The sequence below is a fragment of the Otolemur garnettii genome, unplaced genomic scaffold, assembly GCF_000181295.1.
Source record: "Otolemur garnettii isolate 467f Iridium unplaced genomic scaffold, OtoGar3 scaffold00140, whole genome shotgun sequence".
In the NCBI taxonomy this organism is placed as follows: domain Eukaryota; kingdom Metazoa; phylum Chordata; class Mammalia; order Primates; family Galagidae; genus Otolemur; species Otolemur garnettii.
Genome location: NW_003852535.1, coordinates 2,605,565 through 2,616,454, shown reverse-complemented (window position 1 = coordinate 2,616,454; position 10,890 = coordinate 2,605,565). Strand labels below are relative to the sequence as shown.

Genomic DNA, 10,890 nt, shown 5'->3' with positions numbered 1-10,890 from the left:
TCACCTACCAAGCAATGTAAAAAGCGTACTTTTCGGATTTAGGGGGATTTTGTTTGTTTTTTGGTTTTTTACGAGCTACATGATAAACCATTAAAGAAAAAACCCTTGGGGCCAGGCGCGGTGGCTCTCGCCTATAATCCCTGGGAGGCGGAGACTGGTGGATTGCGTGAGCTCAGGAGCTCAGCCTAAGCAAGAGCGAGACCCCATCTCTACTAAAAATAGAAGAACTAGCCGAAAGTTGTGGCTGGCGTCTGTGCTACTTGGGAGGCTGAGGCAAAGGAATTACCTTAGCTCAAGAGACTGAGTTCGCTACGAGGTATGACGCCAGGTCACTGTACTCAAGGCGACAAAAAGAGAGACAGGAGAGACAAGAGAAGAGAGAGAGGTGCGACGGAGAGAGAGAGAGAAGACAGAAAAGAAAAAAACTCTAGTACTTGAACGCAGCGAGGCGTCTCAGGGAGGGACTCCGCTTCCCAGGAGGCTTCGCGCTCTCCGTGCCGGGTCTCCCGAGAGGCCTTGCGCGCTTTACGCACCAGCCCGCGAGCGACAGGATAGCGGCGGAGGGAGGATGGAGAGCCGCGATGAGACTATGATGGAGAAGCACCGTGTGCACTTGCGCCCCATCACGCTGCGCGATGCCGCCCCTGCTACGCTGCACCTACTGCCCTGTGAGGTGCTGGCCAGCCGGCCCGCTCCTGTGGGGCGCTTCTTCACGCCCGCCATCCGCCAGGGTCCAGACGGTGAGCGTTGCAGCGAGACTATGAACCCCGGCAGCCCCCGCGCGCGCGCTCCCAGGAGCCGGGCTTCTGGGAATGGCGGCCCACCTATAGGTGGCGGGAGGGCGGTGCTCGGGCCCTAGGGCCTGGCTCTGTCCCTGATTGAATCCCTACACCTCTTCCTCCAGGACTTGAAGTTTCGTTTCGAGGCCGCAGTCTACGGGGCGAGGAGGTGGCGGTGCCGCCCGGCCTGGTGGGATACGTGATGGTGACCGAAGAGAAGTTGATAGGGAAGCAGGACTTTTTGGGGGATTCGGAAAATAACTATCAGGAAGAGGAACGGGAGCCGGTGGCTGCCCCGGAGCCGCTGGAACGGGACTTTGTGAGCAAAGGGATAGGGTGGGAAGCGGGTGCGGGCGGGAGCTGCAGTCCGGATGCTGAGCCAGGCCCTTTTCCCAGGACCGCTTTATTGGAGCCACTGCCACTTTCAGCCGCTTCACCCTCTGGGGCCTGGAGACCATCCCTGGCCCGGATGCCAAAGTGCGTGGGGCCCTAACTTGGCCTAGCCTCGCTGCAGTGGTGAGTGAAGGAATGGGTCACTTCTGAAACTTGCTGGTGAGATGATTTAGAACATTAGAGCTGGGGAACACTGCGGGGCAGATGGAGCCTGGTCTTACTGGAGGATTCTTCTGTGTAGCGTGGAAAGAGTGGCTTACCCACCACTTTTCTCTGGCCTGTCTATAAGGGGTTATTATTCTGAGCAGGTGCGTCCCTCACCAGGTATGTAGGCCACTTGGCCACTACAACTTAGAAATCCAACAGTAGAGGTGACCCCTATTTCAGATTCACGCTCAGGTGCCAGAGGACTGAAAACCAGAAATTGAAAGCCATGGACCCCTTCACAGCAATAAACCAGCTTTTCACTTTGGAGCCAGAGTCCCATCACTCCAATAAAGAAGGTCTTGACAACATTTGTGAGTGTGTGGGCACCTTGAAGTCCTAAGCCAGTGGTTCTCAACCTTCCTAATGCCTCAGTGTATTTTCATTGTTACAAAGGGGACATGACCCACAAGTTGAGAAATGCTGCCCTAAGCGCTGGGCCCCTCTCTCACAAGAACTTTTCATGGGTCTGGCCTATAGAAACAATTTATTGCCAGGGGCAATGGGGGTAAGAGAGGCCAGAATTTTGCAGCCAATACCCACCCTACCCCCAATTCCTACTTTACAAAAGAAATTTTTACAATCATCAGCATTCTATACAGAGTGCCTCCCCCCCACCTCACTGTACACAGCTGCCTGGCTCCCTCTGGTCCCTGGTTCAGAGCAAGCTTGGGCCTGTAGCCAGTTGATCCTGAAATTGGCCTGAGCCCAGACCTCGTCTTAGTGCTGGGCATCAGTGGGCCCCTACCAGGCCTGTCCCTCCTTTGGGAGCTGTCTTCAGCCTTGTCTTCCTTGGTTTGCTTCTCAGGAGCCCTAGTCCTCCCAGCTGTCTGGTCACCACTTTCCCCTCTTGCTCCAGTCCTTGGGAGTGAAGTGCAGACACTTGGAGTCAATCCGAAGGAGCCGCTTGAGCATGGCCCGCTCATGCCCGTCCACAATGTCCTCTGACAGTGTGAGGATGTATTGGCCCTGGTTAGGAAGAGATGGCCAGCAAGTGGTCAGACCACGTGGTGCCTGCACTCTGCCCCACCTGTCTCCCCTGCCCACCTATCTACCTTGTAGTAGTTGATGAGGTTGAGGTACTGCAGGGTTGAAATGACATCCTCCTTCTTAATGCTGGTAATTTCACTGATCTCACTGTGGGAGGACAAAAGTCAGGTTCCCTGAGGGCCTTCATCTGCCCCCAGGAGTCCCAGAAGGAAGTTAGAAGTCCCGGTAACAGAAAAGGCCATGCCATGCACCCCCAGGTAGACCAAGCCAGGCTCACTTGATGGTAATCTGTGGCCTCTCCCCGCTCTCTGACTTCAGCCCCATCAAGATCTCCAGGATAGTCTGGGACCAGTAGCTTCGATAGGATAAGAGGCCAAGGTCTGAGAGGGGCTTCTCAGGAGTCCCTGTTTTCCCTTCCACTTTGGAGAGTTCATAGCCTAAAAACAACGGGAGCAGGAGGAGGGTTAGCAGTCACAAGTGGACACAAGCAACATTTAAAGCCACAGTTTGCAGAGACAGGATGCCTACTTCCCATCCTGGCCCTGCCACTTGGTAGTTCTGAGACCTTGGGTATGTGGTTTCTCTGCTCTGTGCCTAAGTTTCTTCATAAAGGACTAATGAGTATTCATTATTCACCTGTGTCCCAAGCACAGCGAGGAGTATGGAGGGCACACAGAAGAGGTGCTACAGTTAATAGAGGGTGTCAAGGGCTAGGGAAGGCTTCCAGGTAAGGGATTGCAGAAAAAAAGCCTCATGGAAAAAAAGCAGCACTTTCCCTCTGCCATCCCAGATTTGTCTGGACATCTGAGGAGGGAAGTGGGGCAGACCCCCATCACTGCTCCAGGCCTGGAGATGCTTGAGTTCTCAGTCAAATCAGTCCTACCACCTGTGACCTTGGAGTGTTGGCTGCTCTAAGACCAGGGTGATCTGAATGGGTGGTTGCAAGGAAGGTACACCAAGGGGCTTCCCAAGTCAGAATGAGGCTATCCCTCAGACCCAAGCAGCTGACCTCCACAGAAGCTCTTTCTGTATTACATGTGGCAGGTACTAGCAGGCACCCACAAAGCCCTGACCAGTTTCACATCTCTTTGGCAGGGTCTTCATTCTCCTGTCAGGGGGATGGGACATCTCTGCTACTTCTAGAAGCTCTTTCTTGTTCTCAGCCCTTTCTGCTTTCCTTCCTTTGGTACATCTTTATTGACCAGTCGTACCTTCTTGCCCAGTCTCCACCAAGCAACCCAGTGGTGAGAGGGACAGAGAAGCTGATGTTTGGGGAGATGAAGTACAGAAGGGGTAAGGCATACTTGGGTCCCTATTCAACTTTGCTGGGGCCATGCTGCATGGTAGCCATACTTACTTCCTTAGCTATAGGCCCCTCCTCAGTGAACACCCACCCACCTTCTGAGCTGCCTGGAATGGTGCTTCTGGTACTATGCTGTACCCTGCTTAACAGAACTGAGCATAGCTCTCTGGTGGTCCCACTCACATCTCATCTCCATGGATTGCTAATCTCTTAAGACTGAGTAGTTAGACTGCATTTTTTTAACTATCACCTGCTCTACTAGGTTGAGAACTTCCTGAAGATGTGACCCATCTGGCTATCATTTTACCAGTAAAATTTCTCCATTGGGCCACAACCTTGATCAAGTCAAGCCTCCTTGTTTTCACTAGGCAAACAGCTAAAGCTTCCTCTCTATCTCCCATGTCAGAGCCTGGCTATATCAAGGGTTTGGTGAATATAGAAAGATAGATGGACTTGGGTTAGGGATGGGAGCGTAAAGACTGAGAAGCAGAAGGGAGCCCCAGGGTTGAGAAGGCACCAAAGAGACTGACCTGACTGAACCAGGGAGCTGGGGACAAATCTGTGCCTTTATATGTTAACAGCAGTTTGAGCATGCACTGCCTACAAGGCTCAGGGAACAACTGGGAAAATTAACCACTGGTCCTTGCCCAAGAACTTATATTGTGGCACACAGTACCAGACAGATAAGCAATCAGCTCGCTAAACTCCTGCCCATGGCTGTGGCAGGAACAGATGAGTCAGATTTAGGAAAAATTCAGTATCACTCACAATTATCACTTAGAACCCTGGCCCAGGAACAGTGTGGGGCTAACGGAGAGAACCTTGGTCCACCTTTATTTCTGGCTGGCTGCCCAGGGTTAAGATTCATAAAATCCTGGCATGTCTGCACAAGACACTGGCAGGGGTATAGTAGCCCAACACACATACTCACTGAACTCAATCAGTAGCTTGCCATAGCCCCGGCGCTGATAGGGAGGCAGGGTTAGGATGCAGGCCACATTGTAGTCTTCTGTTGATTCCTTCTCCTGGAATAGAAAGACAGGTAAGTGTGAAAGAAGGGACCTGGCTCAAAGCAGGGCCTAAGGACAGCCTAAGTGAGCACTAACCTTGGAAAAGTAGCCCACAATGTGGAAACCTTTGCAGTCATACTCCGTCATAACATAGAAGAGGAAAGGGTCTGTGTCATAGTATAAGGTCTTGTGATCGAGGAAACACTTGGCCAAAAGACACAAATTCTGGGAATAACTCTGCAAGGGAAAAGGCCTGTCACCACTCTGGGTACCCTCCCTTGAGCATAGCCCATGGTCTAGGGTCAGCCAGGAGCTTCTTTGTGCTGTGTTCCAGACCAACAAGCAAGGAACATTCTTCCTTGGAACTTGATTCATTCCACCAGCCAGGCTGTCCCCACTACTTAAACAGTGTCTCTTCTCAGTATACCTGCTTGGTGATGGTGTTCAACCACCTGCCTCCCTGGTCAGCTTCACCCAAATGACTTCCCCTAACTCCATCAAAGCTTGGCTGAGGGGTCTCCACTGCCTTTGCTGTATTTAACAACAAACTGATGTCTCCCCATGAGGCCAGAGTCCAGCCAAAGCTCCTGAGAACAGCTCTCCCGTGTTTGACAATTTTAGGAGTCCAGCTGTCAAAAACCTAACACTATACCCACCCAGTCACACATCCTGGGAAATTATTTACTGTTCCATGATAGGAATTCTGGGAGTTAATAACAGCAGGTTCCCCCCAGAAAAACTGGATCTTGCTGCTTTCCTTCATACATAGAATTTATACTTCATTTCAGATACGGTGGGTTTTTGTTTTTTTTTTTTTTTTTAAGACAGTCTCACTATGTCATCCTCAGTAGAGTGCTGTGATGTCACAGCTCACAGCAACCTCAAATTCTTGGGCTCAAGCGATTCTCTTGCCTCAGCCTCCCAAGTAGCTGCAACTATAGGCGCCCGCCACAACGCCTGGCTTTTTTGTTGGAGTTGTCATTGTTTAGCAGGCCTGGGCCAGGTTCAAACCTGCCAGCCCCAGCATATGGGGCCGGCGCCCTAACCGCTGAGCTACAGGCGCCAAGCCAGATAATAGATTTTTAACCACCTACCAGGCACTGCCATTTGGATGCTTAGGTCCACACTTCACACAAAACAAAGAGTTGTTAACGAAGCATCCTCATCCCCTGAGCTCCATCCCTTGTAAGACCATTGCTCATCCTCTCTTCTCTACCTCTCACCCAGAATCATCTTTGTCTTTCACACATGCCATCTCTGTATCTACACCTGCCTCTCAGAATCCCACTGATTGGAATTCTGGAATTCCCTTAGCCATGCAGTGTCCTCAGCCACTTCATCCTCTGGGTCAAGGGTCAAAAATTACCTCTTTTGGGTCCTGCCTACCCACCCTCTGTTTAACCCTTGGATCTAAGTGGCCATTGGCATGTTTGTCTCCCCCATAAACTGGAAGGTGTCAGAAAATGGAGATAATGTTCAATTCCTGATCACTGTGTACCGCTTTACAGTAGGAACTCAATAAAGACAGACCAAACTGATCTCTTAGCCTGTGTTTTCCAGAACAGGAAAAAAGTACTCATCTATCATATGACAAGGCCCCACTGCCCCTCAGCCACTAACCTTGTTTTTACGTCCATCAATCTCAAAAAAAGAGATGGTACCCTTGCGGTAAATCTCATTGCCTGGGGGATGTCGCAGGTCACACTTGGTCTGAGAAAGAGAAAAGGATCAGGGAAGAAGGCAGGGTTGGGCGTGCTGGGATGCCAGCCTTTCTGGACCCCTCATACCAAGTGACGCTGAAGACACTTGAGGCTACGGCCATACTTGAGGCAGAACTCGCACAGGTAGAGGACTGGCAATGTGGTAAGTTCCTGTGGGTACGGGGAGAAGTACCACGGCTTGAGACGGTGCCGGCCCAGCTCAATGCACTCAATGTTCTTCATTCGGGTGACGATGTCGTCGTGGCTCCGGTCAGACACCAGGCTGCCAGTCATGCGTGGTGCCGATGGTATTCCATCTGAGCTGTCTTGGGAGTCCTGTCCAGGGCCAGTGGAAGATATTAGAAGAGACAACTCAGCAAAATGTTAAGAGCTGACAGTTCCTAGACAGGTTTCCTTCTTCAAGTCTACCAGCAACTGTATGGGGGAATACCATAATCCTCACTCTCCAGATTTAAAAACATGAAACTCTGGGCTTGGCACCTGTAGCACAGCAGTTATTGCATCAACCATATACACGGAGGCTGGCAGGTTCAAACCCAGCCTGGACCAGCTAAACAACAATGACAACTGCAACAAAAAATAGCTGGGCATTGTGGCGGGCACCTGTAGTCCCAGCTACTTGAGAGGCTGAAGTAAGAGAATCGCTTAAGCCCAAGAGTTTGAGGTTGCTATGAGCTGTGATGCCACAGCACTCTACCGAGGGCAACACAGTGAAACTCTGTCTCAAAAAAAAAAAAAGAAAGAAACTCGGAGAGATAATGTGGAAAAGGTGACCCAATGACTGATCTGAACCATGTTCCGTCTGACTCCTAATCCCACCACTGCTCACCACACCTTATTTATAAACTAGTCTTTAGGTGAACTCTCCACTCTGCCTATGTTTCCTCTTTTTCACATAGTTTCCCCCTTCTGTTATTCCCCACACGCACCTCATCAGTGCCCAAGCAGTTTGATTTTCGCTTCCGTCCTGGCTGAGCTGCCACTGCCCTACGGGCGGATCCATTCTGCAGATAAGACAAGTAGTAAGAATAGAAGGCTTGGCTGTGAGATGAGCCTGAAAGGGGCGGCCAGAGGGTAGAAGACACAAAGAGATGGTTTGGGGAACTCACCTGGGGAAAAACAGATGCTGGGGCTGTCTCGCTGGGCACCGGAGTCGCTGGTGAAACCACCTCCACCTTCCGTTTCTGCAGAGAGAAACCAAGAAACGTGGGTCAGACGGTAGAGAAGGTGGGACCTAAGAAGAAAGCAAGGTCCCTGGAATTGCTGAGGGTACCGTTGAGCGGTGGTTGGGCTGCAGGCAGGAGCTGGAGGAGAGCGGCTGGTCAGGCTCGCCACCGGGAATGGCCTCCCGCTCCTTGGGCAGGTTGAAGCGGAGTGTGATCTGGACCGGGATTGGCAAGGTCTTCCCGCTGGCCTGGGCGGAGGCCGGCTGTAGAAATAGGTCCAGGGTCTTCCTCTGGGGTGGGTATGGTGGTGGGATGGGGAAGGGGAGGAAGGGCCCCTCAGCGTGGAGTGATCAAGCCCCGCCCTCTGCCTACTCAAGGACACAGGAATAGCTATTGGCCTCTAAAAGCTACAACTGTAATTTGACTCCCATCCTCTATAAGCTGAATTCAGAGTGGGAGAGTGCAGCCTCCTGCCCATCCAGGAGCTCCTAAGGCCAAGAAATGAGAGAAGTAGGAGTCAGGATAGAAGAGGTAAAGCAGGGGACCTACTCACCACCTCTCTTTCTGGAGAGCCAGGGCGGGACCCAGGAAGTCCGTTCTTGGTGGGAGTCTTGGCTTCTTTCTTGGGAAACTGGATCTTCTTTAAGTCCAGCCGTTCATGGGTCACCCATTCATCCAGGCGTTTGTTGACTGCATCAGTGGAGATGACTCAGGAAGGAATGCCAAAGACAGCCCCCCAACCCTAGCCTGCAGCCTCACCTCACCCAGGCCCAGAACTCACAGTCAATGTAATGGACGTAGAAAAGCTTCCGGCCACTGATGTCCTTCACGCTCAGGATCTCGGCCAGGGCTATGGGAATAGCACAGGCAGGGACTTTAGACTGACCAGGCCATGAGACTCCACCCTTTTACGACCTGAACTCCACCCCCCAGGCCAGAGCCCTAAACCCCAGCACTTCGAAGCTTTCATCCAAGTCTCCTTCAGTCACCAAGCACCACCCCTCTCCAAAGCCCCGCCCTGTCCGTCTCGGAAATGCTAAAAGCCACGCCTCTCCCTTAGAGAATCTGCGCCCCGCCCTCCCCAAGATTCCAGAGACCCCTCCCACTCCCGGGGGTTCTGTTGATTCCCCCGCCCCTCGCCCTCAGGTTCCTTAACCCCGCCCCCCGACGTCACTCACGCCACTCATCTTCGTTGTCCTGGTTCCGCCGCAGCACAGGTAAGCGGCAGCCCTCGGTTATCTCCCCCTGGGGAGACAGCGCGGCGCCAGGGTCGGCTACTGGGGGGCCTCGGGTTCTACCCACCTCCCCTGACTCCCTCCGCCCCGCCCCGGGCACCGGACTCACCACCTCCGCCATCTTCCCTCCCTCCACTGCCACTTCCGGCCCCTCTGGCAGACGTCACTTCCGGGATAAGGCACGTTGCAGGCCGTTGTACCCCTGAAGCGGCTTTAAAAAAAGACCTTTGAGAGACGCCACGTCCCAGCTGCAAGCAGGGAGCTGGCATGTCCGAATGGCGGGAGAACGGAGTGTTTTAAGCCTCGGATCGGGTCCTAGGTGGAATGTCACAACATGCACAGGAATTAGAGGAAAACTGAGTCTGTCACGTGACGCCCACCGAGTGCAACGCCAGCACGTGGGTGCAGCGTGGGTCACGTGGTCCTGTTTCGTCTTCGCCGGAGAACTATACTCGGGCGTCTCCTAGCGGCTGCAAGAGGAGTGGGTTGCGCGTGCTCAGCGGAAGCGGCCTGGTGGGCGGGAGGTATTAATAGTTGGGAAGTTGGAGTGGTGAGTGGAACCGAGCGAATTTGAGTATCGGGTGAAGTTCGTGGTCTTCATTCCAAAGGCATAGAGAGGCACGGAAAACTTCTGGCATTGTTGTCTTGAATATTAGGTTTCTGATTTTTAAAATAATACATGCTTTATTCATTCATGCATTTTAGTGAGTCCCTATTGTACTCTAGGCACTCTCCTAGGAGTCTGGAAAACATTAGTGAACAAAATAAAGACCTCTGCTGTCATGGAACTTACATTCTTGGGGAATCGGGGTAAGAGATGGGTATAAACAAATATATTAAAAGTGAGTGATTTAAGTCGGTCAAAGTGAGAACTGTTAAGGGAAACCAAAAAAATTGAACAGGGTAAGGAGATGGACAGGCAGGCTGTAATTTTGAATAGAGTGCTGAGGACATGCCTGCACTGCATATTATTTGAACAGAAAATTTAAAAGTGTTAATGGGTGAACCATACTTAGACATGGGGGAAAATTTTCCAGAAAAACAGACCACAAGGAGGAGGAAAGTATAACCTCACATCGTTACCAGGAATGTCCACAGTGCATTTTGACCAAGTGTCTTGAAGGAGTCAGCAAACTAGGGCCTGTGGGCCAAGGCCAGCCATTGGCTTGCTTCCTTACAGCCCAGGGACTGAGAGAAAATTGAAAAACAATTTTTTTTTTTTTCTTTTGAGACAGAGCCTCAAGCTGTCCCCCTGGGTAGAGTGTCATGGCATTACAGCTCACAGCAACCTCCAACTCCTGGGCTTAAGCGAGTCTCCTGCCTCCGCCTCCCAAGTAGCTGGGACCACAGGCGCCCGCCACAACGCCCGGCTATTTTTTGGTTGCAGCTGTCGTTGTTGTTTGGCGGGTCCGGGCTAGGGATTCGAACCCGCCACCTTAGGTGTACGTGGCTGGCGCCTTAGCCAGTTGAGCTATAGGCGCCGAGCCGAAAAACAATTCTTTAATAGTTGGGATAAATCAAAAGAATATTTTGACCAGGCCTGGTGGCTCACGCCTCTAATCCTAGCACTCTGGGAGGCTGAGGCAGGTGGATTGCTTGAGCTTGTGGGTTCAAGACCCGCCTGAGCAAAAATTGAGACCACCGTCTCTACTAAAAATATAAAAACTGAGGGAAGAGCATTGCTTGAGCCCAAGAGTTGGAGGTTGCTGTGAGCTATGACACTATGGGCACTCTACCCAGGGCAACAGCTTGAGACTCTCAAAAAAAATTTTTTTTTCAAGACATGAAAATTTTAAATTCCAATGTCTATAAAGTTTTGTTGGAACATAACCACATTAATTTGTTTATATATTGTGTATGAATCCTGTCACATTAAAACTGAATAGTTGTTCCTGAGGTATATGATCTAAAAAGTTTAAAATATTTGCTATATAGAATGTTTGCTAGGCTGGGCACAATGGCTGACTCCTGTAATCCTGGCACTCTAGGAAACCAAGGCCAGTTCAAGAGCAGCCTCCTGAGTAAGAGCAAGACCCTACCTCTACAAAAAGTAGAGAAGTTAATTGGACGTTGTGATGGGCACCTATAG

The 10,890-nt window shown here is 51.4% G+C and overlaps 2 protein-coding genes across 5 annotated transcripts; one reads left to right on the top strand and one right to left on the bottom strand.

Moving 5' to 3' along the window:
- The first annotated feature begins 530 nt into the window (after nucleotides 1-530).
- On the top strand, nucleotides 531-1,687 carry RNASEH2C (ribonuclease H2 subunit C). Its single transcript, XM_003798669.3, has 4 exons — nucleotides 531-740; nucleotides 905-1,098; nucleotides 1,176-1,295; nucleotides 1,560-1,687. The coding sequence occupies exons 1-4, from the start codon at nucleotides 569-571 to the stop codon at nucleotides 1,584-1,586; spliced, it is 513 nt and encodes a 170-aa protein (XP_003798717.1). The 5' UTR covers nucleotides 531-568; the 3' UTR covers nucleotides 1,587-1,687.
- Nucleotides 1,688-1,844: 157 nt separating this feature from the next.
- KAT5 (lysine acetyltransferase 5) lies at nucleotides 1,845-8,976 on the bottom strand. 4 transcript variants are annotated; one of them, XM_003798667.3, is made up of 14 exons: nucleotides 8,911-8,975; nucleotides 8,745-8,811; nucleotides 8,348-8,416; nucleotides 8,120-8,256; nucleotides 7,674-7,829; nucleotides 7,510-7,584; nucleotides 7,330-7,404; nucleotides 6,467-6,715; nucleotides 6,300-6,389; nucleotides 4,776-4,916; nucleotides 4,601-4,694; nucleotides 2,644-2,803; nucleotides 2,432-2,513; nucleotides 1,845-2,345 (listed from the first exon to the last, which is right to left on the bottom strand). In XM_003798667.3, exons 1-14 carry the CDS (start codon nucleotides 8,920-8,922, stop codon nucleotides 2,211-2,213), a joined length of 1,542 nt encoding a protein of 513 aa, XP_003798715.1. In that variant the 5' UTR covers nucleotides 8,923-8,975; the 3' UTR covers nucleotides 1,845-2,210. The 4 variants fall into 4 exon arrangements, with proteins under 4 accessions (XP_003798715.1, XP_003798716.1, XP_012666170.1 ...); XM_003798668.3 differs by lacking the exon at nucleotides 7,674-7,829 and having other exon boundaries at nucleotides 8,911-8,976; XM_012810716.2 differs by having other exon boundaries at nucleotides 8,745-8,953.
- Between the last annotated feature and the right edge of the window lie 1,914 nt (nucleotides 8,977-10,890).

Bases quoted from the DNA above. Each gene is read 5' to 3' on its own strand.
- RNASEH2C (XM_003798669.3), top strand. From the start codon at position 569: ATGGAGAGCCGCGATGAGACTATGATGGAGAAGCACCGTGTGCACTTG. The intron at 741-904 runs GTGAGCGTTGCA...CTCTTCCTCCAG, and splicing joins CATCCGCCAGGGTCCAGACG to GACTTGAAGTTTCGTTTCGA. The intron at 1,296-1,559 runs GTGAGTGAAGGA...CCCCTATTTCAG, and splicing joins GGCCTAGCCTCGCTGCAGTG to ATTCACGCTCAGGTGCCAGA.
- KAT5 (XM_012810716.2), bottom strand. From the start codon at position 8,922: ATGGCGGAGGTGGTGAGTCCGGTGCCCGGGGCGGGGCGGAGGGAGTCA. The intron at 8,257-8,347 runs GTGAGTTCTGGG...CCACTGATGCAG, and splicing joins CTACGTCCATTACATTGACT to TCAACAAACGCCTGGATGAA. The intron at 6,390-6,466 runs GTATGAGGGGTC...TCTCTTTCTCAG, and splicing joins AGTGTCTTCAGCGTCACTTG to ACCAAGTGTGACCTGCGACA.